This window comes from Chionomys nivalis, chromosome 23, assembly GCF_950005125.1.
Source record: "Chionomys nivalis chromosome 23, mChiNiv1.1, whole genome shotgun sequence".
Classification (NCBI taxonomy): Eukaryota; Metazoa; Chordata; class Mammalia; order Rodentia; family Cricetidae; genus Chionomys; species Chionomys nivalis.
The window spans coordinates 8250293-8263105 of record NC_080108.1 but is presented as its reverse complement, the minus strand read 5'-3'; the positions used below and the strand labels follow the sequence as shown (position 1 = coordinate 8263105).

At 43.8% G+C, this 12813-nt stretch overlaps 1 protein-coding gene across 21 annotated transcripts in view; it reads right to left on the bottom strand.

The window, feature by feature from the left end:
• Nucleotides 1–2294: 2294 nt before the first annotated feature.
• Dlg2 (discs large MAGUK scaffold protein 2) overlaps nt 2295–12813 on the bottom strand; it is a 1644347-nt gene continuing 1633828 nt past the window's right edge. For 12 of the 21 annotated variants that reach the window (XM_057756275.1, XM_057756272.1, XM_057756285.1 and 9 more), the window contains 2 exons: nt 8530–8621; nt 2297–6822 (listed from right to left, as the gene is read on the bottom strand). In XM_057756275.1, the coding sequence (XP_057612258.1) occupies nt 6716–6822; nt 8530–8621 (199 nt within the window). In that variant the 3' untranslated portion in view covers nt 2297–6715. Of the gene's footprint in view, nt 6823–8529; nt 8622–12813 lie in introns of all 21 variants that reach the window. The other 9 variants (XM_057756265.1, XM_057756266.1, XM_057756269.1 and 6 more) reach the window with 2 other exon arrangements.

The window sequence follows — 12813 nt, the reverse complement described above, 5'->3', positions numbered from 1 at the left end:
TTACTGTGTAAAAGCAATCATAGTCACAGTGAATTGCTTCTATTCATAGTGAGATGTGGGAGCAAGAAGGATGGAGATTACAGACAGCTCACCTGCTACAGCTGCTGCTGAGTCAGCTAGGGACACAGAGGGATGATTCTGCTGCATCTATGTTGGGGACAACTCCTGGGAAGTGGGGAAAGATGGCCTTTGTCGTGCAGGGCACTAAGCTCATATCAGAGATAGAATTATCCTTTATTTCTCTGTTATTCCAAACAAAGACTTAGCAAAGTTCGCTAAGTTATTTTAACTTTGTCTTAAATACACTAAGGGGAATTAGGGACAGCCTAGATTTGTTATAAGGTTTGATGGGAGAGGCCAGTTTAAGGACAGCAGTGATACCTTCTGGGATGTCCCTAAAAGAGAGGTGACTTGCAGGGGTGGTGTTGTTACTACAAGTCCCATCTGTTCTGACCCGTGGAAGACATCCATCCCATGGAGACTGACTGGTTGTATCAAGAAAGCAGGTATCTGTTGTGGGATTTCAGTCTGATAGCCAATTGTATGGGACAGCTTGGCCCAATGGGCATGGTCTTCTCTGGAGATAGGTGACCCGATGGCACCCAGGTAATAAGAAAGGGAACTCTGTGATCAAGTCAGTTTTATTAACAGTTGCCAATCAATAAAATACACTTCCAAGCTGGGCAGCGGTGGCACACGCCTTTAATCCCAGCACTCGGGAGGCAGAGGCAGGCAGATCTCTGTGAGTTTGAGGCCAGCCTGGTTTACAAGAGCTAGTTCCAGGACAGGAACCAAAAAGCTACGGAGAAACCCTGTCTCAAAAAATCCAAAAAAAAAAAAAAAAAACCCACTTCCAATACAGAACGAGGCTGCAACGCTGCCTCTGAGCTGCTGCTCCCCTAGTTCACAATGGAGATCCAGAAGATCGGGGGAAGGTAACCATGCCTTGGCCCTCAGCAAGCCTTCTTCACTCCTCGACCCCATCTGGATTTTACTGGTCACATATCTCCAGAGAAAAACTCTGTCCCATGCAGTTGGCGATCTAACCAAATTTCCTCAACAGAATCTCCCATGACAAGTCCTCCTTGGTTCTGTACCTTGGTTTTTTAGTTCTATCACTGGTCTATGGGGACCTGTCAATGCACAGGTCAGATTATTAGCTAGGCCTATTTAGATTTAGGGATGTGCAGCTCAACACGAGCCTTTGAGACTTCTAGAGTGATCACGACGTAAAAATGAAAGGACCCAAAAGTCAGCCTCCTTCAGCTCGTTTTTTCTGAAGAGACACTTGCTATTGAAATTAATCTGTCTTTTGTAAAGAATTACATTAATATTAAAGCAGACAAGGCTGAATGAATATTAACAATAATTGAATTACCGCAACTGGAGGTTTGCGCTGCGCTGGTCCTGCAGCCTCAATGTTTATGCCTAAGCATAAGGACAGCATCGTTCAGCCTTCTCCTTGGCTCAGAGCCATGACCAGGATGGTATGATCGGCTGAGTTGGATTCAGAGTTGGTGCTCCAGACATGTCATAATTGAGAGTGATTGCTTTGAAGGACATATCTTCACTCCGTCCATGGTGGTAATCTGTTTTGGACCCCAGCTCTAACACCCATGTATCTACATGCCAAGATGACAGAACACATTCAAACCAAAGAGTTCAGGACCGGCAGATCTAGGTTCCTTCATTTGACTTTTTATGTGCTCAGATCTTTAGTGCTGGAATATTTTGTGGCCTCAGGATATAACGAATGACATTGTATCTCCAAATTAGGCCTTTCTTTGTGCCTTAAGTATTAGACAAAGGGGAAAAAACATTCTGATATTGGGAATTTTTTTCTTCATATAGAAGATGTCTTAGAAAGCCTAACTTTTAATGCATTATTCATTCTTGGAAAAAACTTCTAATTAAAAGCAGGCAGGATGATAATCAAATATTGAAAACTATGCAAATGTAGCCCTGTCAAGCTCCTCTCAGTGGTGCCAGTGTTTGCCAGGGCAAACACACTCTAAGTGCATTTTTTGCTCTGAAATCAGACATATTTGGTAAAAATAGAAATGAGTGATTCACTTATGAAATAACACAAATTATGCCTTGGAAGAATATAATTTTGCTATAAAGTAGGAAATGTTTGAATCTGTATGAAAGCAAAGCGCGACATAAACACGCTATCAAGCAGCTTTCCAATGGGGGCGCCACCGACAATGTGGGAATTCAATAAATACTCACGGACACACGGAGTAGGAAATATACATCTTGATTTTATAACATGTGTGCTTTATTTTTTTTTTACACAAATGGGATGGAAGTGTTGAATATTTACACTTAACAGGAGTATAAGCTGTGCAGGATCTCTGTAAACTCCAGTCAGGCCCGGAGTAGGTCCCTCTCCGCAACTCCCTCCCCTCCCATCCCGCATTACAGCTCGGTGGAGAAACATCCTGTCAGGGAGAAGCACAAAACTGTCATAGGAAAAGGATCTAACGGGTACAACCTGGTGCACTCAGAAGGTAAGATACACTTAGGAAACACAAATTTGAAAAGTTTTCAATCCCAGTGGGAGTCAACCAGGCCACTTGGCTGTCTGGCCTCCTGAGCTGCGAGGGAGATACTGCACTCCTTTAGCTGATCATCCACGGCATTTTCTGCCTGCCTTAGCTTGTCTTCAGCTGCTACAAGAGGCTGCACAGCTGTACAAGAAAGGATTCCTGAAGCACAGGTTTCAATGAGGAAGGATATTTACAGATTGAAGTGTGAATGTGTGTCCGACCACGTTGAATTGTATCTCATGTAACGTGTCTACATGGTATGCATCCCATATCTACCATCTTAACTGATGCATACCCACAGAATTCTCTGTGGAGCTTCCTGGAGACTCAGTTGTCACAGGAGACACTCCTCATGCTTTAAGGGAACTGATGTCTCCCCAGGAGCGAGTGGCTCATTAGTATAATAAATTTAGGAATTTAGTCTTAGTTCTCGGCTTAAATGCGTTTTGTAGAAATTTTTAGGCAGGACCAAGACAGTAAAGATGTTCATATCGCTAGCGAGTCCATCCAATCTCACCAGAGCAATCACCAGCTGAAGAGCAGAAGGGGCTTCACGTGAAAATGAGAAAAAGAAAGGAGGGGAAATCTCTCTCTCCAAAACAGGGCGGTGTCATGGCTTCAGTGAGGTTTATGAGAGTAGTTGTTGGGGCCAGAGTTTGCCTCTGTTAAAAGAAAGCATCCTCAGCCTGGGTGGGGCTGGGAAGGAGTTCCTGGAGACGGGTCCGGGCAGAGGCTTCTGGGTGCCAGGGGCCCGCAGCTCTTGCATCAGCACTGCCAGGGCAGTGGTGCAGGCTGGCTCCAGGTCAGGGCCTCACACTCAGCTTTGCTTTCTGGGCTGAGTAAGTAAAATGGTGACCCCAAGGATTTGCGTTGTTAGTCCATTGCGTGGACTTGCTGTCTGAATCAGCCTGAGCCCTTTAGAGGACAGGGAAATTGAGGGGTGTGGGTTGTGGCAATCTGTGCCAGGCGAGAAGAGGGAGGAGGAGCTTGGGAGAAAGGGATACAAAGGGAAGCAGGAGATGGAGGTGAAGAAGAGATGGACAGGGAAAGAAAGGGGAGAGAGGAGGGGCAAGGCCCACAACCCAGGAAGGATAGAAGAGGGTCAACATGGCAGAGGTAATGAGAGAAGGAAAGCTGTAGATAAAATGAGGGGAAGGAATAGGTGAGCGCCAGAGGTGTGTAGAGCATCCCTGGCTGCGTCCTGAAGGGCTGGCAGTAGGATCTAAGACAGCTCACAGAGGCTTCTGAGTGCAGCTTCATCTAGATGGGCTTGCCAAGTGGATAGAGCCAACCCCTGAATTTGGGTCCGGGAGAAAAGGCCTTCCAAGAGTAGGCTGTCAACTCTCAAGGAAAAGAGCGATAATGGGCTGACAGGTGAGATTTCAGTTTTGGTAAAGCTGAGACCCCCATGGTGCTACACATTGTACCAGAGCATGAAAAATAGCACCAGTGACGCGATCTGGCACTTTTCCGAAAGGGCCCAGCATGAGAAGGTGACACTGTGCCCCCCGCGAGCCTTCAGATTGGGGAGAGCTCCGGACAAAGTTTGCAGTGTTAGCACCAGTCTGGCCCAAGGCTCCAGGCGCATTTGCACCAGATGGGATCTGGGTGACTTTCATGCCATTTTCATAGATGTTGGATTTGCTGCAAAATACACCAGTTCCTTGGAGCCATAGAGACCTCAACATTGGGAAGCGCAAGACAGCACAACAAAATGGGTGAGTGAATTCTATAGGAAAGACCCTCTCACCAAGGTGCTTGGCGAGTCTTCAAGCAAATATATATGTATATATATTTATATAAATCTACATAAAAAATCAGTGCTAATGCTAATCTGGAAGCATCTACACTGGGAAAATAAATAATTATATTACTACAAAACCAATGGTTTGTGGTTCAATTTGATTGTACTCAGCCACAGCAATACTATCAAGTGGAAAGCACACCGCACAACTGGAGAAAACATCTACTCGTTAATGACAGTCCTCTAAGGTAAAGGGGTTGCATGCTCAGTGGAGAAACCAAAGAAGTTATCATGGTGGCCTATAAAGAGAGCTGGGATCAGGAATGGCATTCTAGTGGCAGAAAACTCCGGAGAGCAATCTTGATGGAAGTTGGCCTCGACCTGAAACAGATGACTGGCAGACATGGATGCATCTTTTCACATTGTGAGCCCTCTAAGGCTATCTCTGGAAAACTCAACTCTCCTATGAAGGGGGGGGGCGTGTGGAGCACAGCTGCAAAGGCAGCCTCAAGACTATATAGGTAGAGGCATACTTTTGTATTTTAATGTTTGTTTTGGTGACTGCAGCTAGGCAGATGATGGTATGAACGACCCTTGATTTTGGAAAGAGACTCAGTTGTAAGCCCCGATGTTCTAACTTAGAAGAAGCCCCATCACGCTGATGGCTGTGTCTTTTGTTCTTGTACTCCAGCCTACATGCTGGTTGGCTGCACAGTGTGGCAGAATCCCTGCCAGGTCTTGATGTACCCCAGAAATAAGGCGATGGGGCTTAATCTGGGTATGTAGAGAACCCAGGTACGAGTAGTTATTAATAACACTTAAAAAGTCTCTCTCTGAACACCTGGGGCAGAACCAGTGCTGACGTCACCATCGGTGCTAAAGTGGGAAGCTAACTCTTATGTTTCAGCTTATAGGCTTCAGGAGGGTTTTTTAATCCCCCAAATCATCATTATCATAATTGTTAGAAAAATGAACTTGGTCCAGGTGCAGCCCTAAGGAAGGCAGTTCGATTGGTTGAGCTCAAAGTCATAAATTGTCCTTGCCTTGTGGTTTGCCCTATATACTAAACAAGGAAAGTGCATCCCTCACCACTCCCAACCAGATAACTTCTCTTTTTTCTCTTCCTCAGAGAAATAGTGCATCTTAGGACAGATCTCCCCCTGCAATGCCAACCTGGGCTGTTACAAAACACCTAGTTGCTCTGTGAAACAAAGGAAAGATAACCCTAATGACTTCTGGTTTGCCGGAATACTGAATGGTTCTTGAACTGTATGCAAGCAACTAGGAACAAAAGTTGAATTTGACTATCTACATGGTTGGCTCAGGCTATTTAACTGGAGAAAAGCAATTGTCCCCCTTTGATTATTTGTGTGAGTTTATCTCTGAAAAGCAATTGGCTTTTAAAAAAGTAACAGAAAAATATCTCTTCCAAAAATATCATGAGGGTAACTATTAAGGGATGTGTCCCATAAGAGCGTATCACGAGCGTGTGAGTGGGATGGCGATGAGGAGGTGGGTGAGGAAGGAGTCTTAGGCAGACCTGGGGGGAACACTGATGCTCTGAATGGGTCATTGGCAACAAAAGGGGAGAGTGAAACCTCAAATTTTCAAATTTGATCATTCGCTGAGAGTACGTACATTTAGTCTTTCAATGGTTTTCTTCATCTTTACAAAATATTTCACAAAACTTTTAACCTATAGAAATTCATTTCTATACATTTAATATATTTTATTGTATAAATTATTCTCATCGTTAGTGCCATCTTTCAGCTTATAAATGGCAAAATCGACAATCATAACGCTAGTCCAGGTAAATCCCCTCCTCGGCAAGGTCAGCCCTGCACACCCGCTGCCCGTTTTACGACACGCTCGTCTCTGCACACGCCAGCCAAGGAAACTAAGCCTTCGCCCTCCCCTGATAGTATGTCTCCTCCAAAGGGACTCTTTCTGGTTTCCTATTTCCTTTGCTTGTTAAGAAATCAAAGGATGTGCATAGTTATAAAATTCAAAGTGTACCAATTACAGAGGTGTGGGTACAGGGGGAGGTTGGTGAGGTTCGAGTGCTGGCAACTTTTCTTAAAGCAAAAACCACAGAGAGCTCTGCAGCTAAATGAGTTCTGCACATCTGCTGGGGTGAGAGGGCTGCCCATCTCTAGGGCAGAGAGCCCGCCAGAGGTTCATCCCTACACCTGGTACTTTGAGCAAACCAAAGCCTTCCTGCAATGTCTTTTCCGTCCCACCCTTTGGCCCCTCTGTTTCCTTCATGGCTTCACACAGTTTGTGTTGTACATTCATAAGGATTCACATTGACTGCAAAAACATAAATGCAACAAAAACATAAAAGCCTCCAAGTATTATATTATATATATTTTGTTCTTCTAAATGCTCTTCTGCCGTTGTCAGAGGTGCGGGAGCTAATTTATAACTTCTCCTTTGAGGGAATCCAGACAAAAGGCCCAGACTGCTCTTCAATAACAAGCTTGCATTGGTTATATATATCTTCTAAGGTGTCTCCTTGGACGATAGCTGTTACAAAGACAGAAACACCCACAGTTAGGAGGCATTCCCTTGGGATAAGGACAGTCAGTGATCTCTCACCCAACAGAAACTCAAATCAGTGACAGACAACTCATCAGGAAGCTTAATGTCCCCTTCTGGTAAGTAAGAAAGACTGGTCACAGGAGCGTGGTCACGCCAATGATGTTTACAAGGAACAGTCTATTCTCTCTGCCCTAGGTCAGTAATAAATGTGTCCCAATGTTAGTACTCTCTGTGTACTAACTAGTATTCCCAGTTCTAGCAATGAATCATTCGTTCATTTCATGGATGCCTTCTCTGAACCAGGCACTGGAGCAGAGCACAGCACACGGCAGTTTCAGAAGGAAAACTCCCTGTCTGGCCATAGGGTTTCTCTAATTCACTCTGGTGAAGGCAGAAATTCAGGTCTTGTATAGATATGGAAATAATAATAGTTTTAGACAGAAATGTTGAGTTAACTGTAAATTACTAAAAATACTCAGTTCTCAGCATAGATTTAAACACATTTTGTTGTTTCCTTTGAATAAATACTGTCTTGGACTTGGGTCTCCAAAACATCAGCACGACCCATCTGTCACCAAGGCTTCAAGACAAACTATTATTGAAATAGGGTTTGCATCTTTTGATTTCAAATACAATCTGCAGATTATACTAATGGTACTCTACCCATGAGTGCAAACTATAAGTCAAATAGTCATTGTTTTGACTTAATTTTCCCACCTTTGAAGTAAACTTTGACCTCTGGAGGAGCAGCAAGTATTCTTGAATGCTGAGCCATCTCTGCAGCCCTTTGATTTTTTTCCCATCCGGATGCTCTTTCATCTTTTAGAATGACGCATCACTCACAGTACTCAGAGAAACCTTAGCATTAACTTAAGTAAGAATAGCTGTGGACTGCCCTGCTATTGGCTCCTTTAGTATCTGAATATGATTCAAAATAACTACAACGAAACCCATCTCATTTCATGCCAGTAGTTCATGAGGGAAGTTGTTATATTTAATGTTATTTTTAGACGCTGTTGTATTTGGAGGGGTCAAAGTTGGCGCCTTGTGCTAGCCAGTTAAATACTACATCACAAACTCTATCTTGTTGATAAATCATTGAGAATCAGCTACAAGACAAATTTCTCCAAGGCTGGTTTCCCTCTGGGTTTAGCCAGTGTTTCATGAGTACAGGGAAGAAGAGAGAGCTCAGGACATCCATAAGAAATATGTATTCTATCTCGAAAACAGCATGTTGACAAAGACACTTAAAAAATCAAAAGCTATTATTCAACTTGCGACAGCGTTAACTGAAACATGTCCAAGTGTATCCTCCTCACGCTCCTGACTGAGGAGACAGGCTGAGGTCTGAGACTGAGCCTCCCCAGTTTCCTGAATCTATCAGGGAGATAGTCTCGTGATTGCCTAAGATCTCTTTAGTAGTGAGAAGATAGCTCAGAGGCATCTGCCATTCGTGGTTTAGAGCCAGTGGAGAACTAGAAGGGAGCTAACAGCTGACTCAGGAGAGACTCCAGAGCCCTAAACCAACTGGGCGAGGCAGACAGCATAAAAAAATAATAATAAAAAAAATTACTAGGCAATCTCAACTAGAAAGTTTTGGGGCCTAGCTTTAGGAGGCATGGAACCTATTCTAAGTACAATAGTAGTAAACTTATCTTTTTTTCTTGTAGTATTTGTGCAAAGGAAACGTACCTGTGAAATATTCTCCAAATTCTTGTTCTAGTTTAATTGCCCGGTCATAGGTTTTCTTGGCTTGCTCCTCTGTTAGACGCTTATTCATCTCCCTGAGAAAACGAGGGTTTGCTGTTAGGACATGAAGAGACTACACCTCATCCCCCCAATTTTAAAATGCATAGCCAAAAAAGAACCCTGTAGGAGGCATTGTTTAATCTTAGTAGCTGTTGAGGCTTCATTTAGGACTCATTGTTGGTGGAACCATTTCAGCTGTTGAGAGTTCCTTGCCAGGGCGTCCACTCTCTTGGAGGGCAGGCATCGTGTGTAACATTGGATAGAAGTGGAACCTGTCTCTCTGTGATCTGTAGACCCTGGTGTGGTCGGTTTGGTTCCTGAATTCCCTAAAGCGAGACTGAACTTCCTCTCCAGCAGGCCTGAGAGTATTTAAATGAAGCACTTGTGTGTCGTTTGAGGTTCTGCTTCATCAGAACAGACTGTCCTTCAGCTACTTCTTTGTTGTATTTCTAAACCTAAACTTCCTTTGGCTATACTTCCACATCTCTAAAATATATGTAAGACACAGAACTGAAGACAGTCTTCCAGAAGTGGTCAGAGGGAGGAAAGAGGGGGGGAGTGTACCTGGGTTTGTTAGGTAGCATCATATCCCAGATGACCGGATTTGCCTGCTCTCAGATCCTAACCTTACAAAAGGTTTAGTTTCTTGCCGTCATCCCTCTTAAGGTCTGCTGTTCACCCACCATGCAAATCTGGTGAGCAGAAACAGAGAGAGCTTCTAGAGCCTTACATTAAGTCGAGTAGACCCCTCAGGTATTCTGCAGTTCTAGCTACTCAACTCCAAATGTTGAGGCAGGCCTGTAGTGATTAGAACTTCTTGTTCTCATGATCAGATGACAGCGGGAGTGTCTGCTGAAGGTGGACACTCCAGTGGACACAGAATAACTGAAAAGTGCTGGGACCACAATATTTTCAAATAAGATGGTAAGCAATTTAGTCAAATGGTGAGCTAGAAGGGAGGAGCTTGGTGTAGAAGATCTCTAGCATAGTAGGTGGAGAGTACAGTCAGATGGAATAGTTTCTAATGTTTATAATAGCACACTAGGGTAAATGTGATTGACAGCAATTGATTAGATCATTCCAAATCCCCATTAGTTGCTTTGAAATAAAGATTAGACTCAAGCAACAAATGTTTGAGGGACCTGACTTGACCATTACATTTCGTGCTTATGAATACAACTATTATACCATATCCCATCAACACATACACTTACCATTTCTAAATTAGAATACATTTAAAAGCCAAAACAAAAACTCTGATGCCTGCTTGATTTTTTTTCAGGTAGGAAAATGACTAAAAAGGAATTATGTGCAGGACTCTTTTTCTACTAGTTGGGTCTGTTAATGACACCGACATGTTTGAACATATGACACCTTAAGTGCTACCTAGGCCCAAGGACAAAGAAGGTGGGAGGAAAATGGATATTTCTCTATTCTTTCTACAATGAACTTATTGATTCCTAACCAGTATTTGTGTTATCGTCTCAGGGTCTCTAGGCATTGAAAGTAGTAAGGTTCAACCAAATGAATAGACATTTTGTTTGGCAGGTTAGGTACATTTCTGAAGCCTCCAAGCCTTGCATGCCACCTTTAGGGGTCAGAGATCCCAGGTTTGGAGTGCCTGGGCTTAGTCAATCCCTTTCCTAGTGCAAGTTAGGGGACTGGAGTAGTTACTGGAGTAGTCAGGGGATACCCCTAAGTTATTTGTAAGGTAACCAGGCTCCTAGAGTAGGAAGTTGAGCCCCTTCCCAGAACCACGGTCGAACAGAGGTCATGTGATAGCTATGTTCCAAAAGATGCCAAGCTTCGCTATGTGAAGAAAGAAGTTGGGCATGAGTTTGGATGCCACAGAGAGCTGATGTCCAAAGTAGGTGTTTCCTGAACCTTGCTGCTATGAACAGTCCCATCACATTCCTCAGAGTTCACGACTAAGCTTCGAGCTCCTTGAGGAAGGAACCTACGGCTTGTTTATTAGGCTGATTCAACACTTGTTGGATGAGTGATGGAAGGACTAAATGGTGGTTGAGGCAAATAAACATAATTGTGGCACAGATACACGCAGGGGTAAACAATGCATCATGAGCGCAAAGCCATGAAAGACCTTAGGCGGGGGTAGGGTGCACAGTAAAGCATCTCATCGCTATGGGGAAGGTCCGGAAGTCAGAAGGCAGCCCTTTATGGAAACATCTCTTTCATATATGGCCTTGATGTTCCCCAGAAGAGGCAGCTGCATGCTTGTTCATCACCCCTGTGGATGGTGCACATGGGGAGTAATGTGTGCAATGGCGTGTCCCTGTCTCAGAGTGGCAGCTGCCACACTCATCTTCCAGCTGACCGAGCTTTGGCCCTTCCTGAGGGATGGGCAATTCAGGACAGCGTGGCTCCTGAAGTAAAAGCTTCAGGAGAGAGTGAATCACAAATAGCCAGCCTTTAGGAATGAGAGCGCATGGGGCTGGGCACCATTACCACTGCAGTGGGGATCCATGAATGTGGCCGCAGCAAGTAATGCCAAAGACACTGTCCTCTTGTGGCATCTAGCCTTTGGCATGCTTAGCTTTCCTTGGTGGTAAGTGCCTGTGACAGGACCCTAAGGCGGAACTAAATAAGTCATCTGGTAGTCAGGGAAGGAAGCAGCTCTTCCACTGAGTACCAGATGGGCTGTCTCCCAGAGTCATGCTGGACTAATGTGCTCTTGGTCCCTCAGGTTTTACTTCCCTAGCCAGCCATCGGTCCTGCTGTGTGTTTGTGATGTGGACTAATTTCTATTTTTGACATGAGCTTTGATGATGCTGTTCCCAAGAGGCAATCGCTACCTTTCTCTTCTTAATGTTAGCATTGCATAGCTTTGTGTGTGTGGCTGTCTACAGGTGATAAACCGCTCTACATCATGACATTTGTGGTTGTTAACTAACTTTATGTGATACCCAGATCAGGAGAAGTTTACTGCGTGCTGTCGGAATAGTAACAGGAGGGCTCTTTTATCAACAATACATAGTTTCCTATGTGGTAATTGTGGTCGATGTTTTCCCATCGGCTCCTAATTTTATTGACTTATCTTGGCAAAAACTTTTGTTTACATTTACTTTGGGGGATATACTTTGCTTTTAGGCTATAACTCTGGTGATTTCCCCAGAGATCAACTATGCATTTTTAGGTTATGTTAATTCTCACAGCTATCATTCCAACTGCGTTGGCTCAATTTGCAGCCAGACAAATTGTCTGGTCTCAGAGGAGACCAGACAGGTAGCTGCTACCCTCAGAAAAAAATGCCATTCATCTCTGGGAATAAATACTTTCTATTTTTACAGTCTTTCCAGAAGCATTATTTTTCAGTGTGTTCTGTATGGTTCATTCCAACAACATTCATCTGAGGCCTGCCTGGAGGCAGCATTCGAGCTAGGCTCTTGTAACAGATGCACTGACATCATCTCTGGCATTCTCCTGGGATCTGCGTATATGTTTTGACATGATAAGGTTGAATTAATGCTACATAAAAAGCAACCTTGTATCTTTTGCAAGAGTACTATTTCCAAGTACTTACTCTGACAAGGAATCTGAGCCTCCATGACCTCGTTTCAGCCCTCACTCTACAAGGTACACATTAATGCCTAGTTTATAGTTGAGGATCTAATCTTAAGGAGCTCAAGCAATTTGTGCTGGGGTTAGACGACGGATCATTGGTAGAGCAGAGAGCTGTTCTGTGCGGTTTTCACATCTCTGCCGTGGCCTCTCTGCTCTGCCCCCATTCCCTATAGTAGTTCCACCATTCTGTAGGGTTGCCTAGAGGAGTATTCTCGTGGATTGTGAATATCTGCCTAGTTTGTTTACTGTTATTTGAACGAAGGTATTTTATAGGACCTTTGGAAATGCTTTGAAAAACAATCAGAACCATGCACTTCCCATGTTGATGTATGTGCACAGATGTGGAGATGGATCTATTAAGGATATTATAGGCATGCCACTAGGGAAGACTGCTAAGACCCATAGTCTGTATATTTCAACATAGTCAAAATTCTATGAAGGGTGATATGAAATGTCAATGGAAAGATTAGGAAGTGTTCTTTGTTCCCTCTATAAAAACAAAACAAAACGCCCACATTTAAAGATTTTCCTGTAAAACTGTTCTCAGAGTTAAGAGACAATGTAAAAATGAGCCACCTGTCACTTGCCAAAACCAAAACCAGAAACTCAAATAACTGCCCCCTCCACCCAAAAACCCCTTAGACC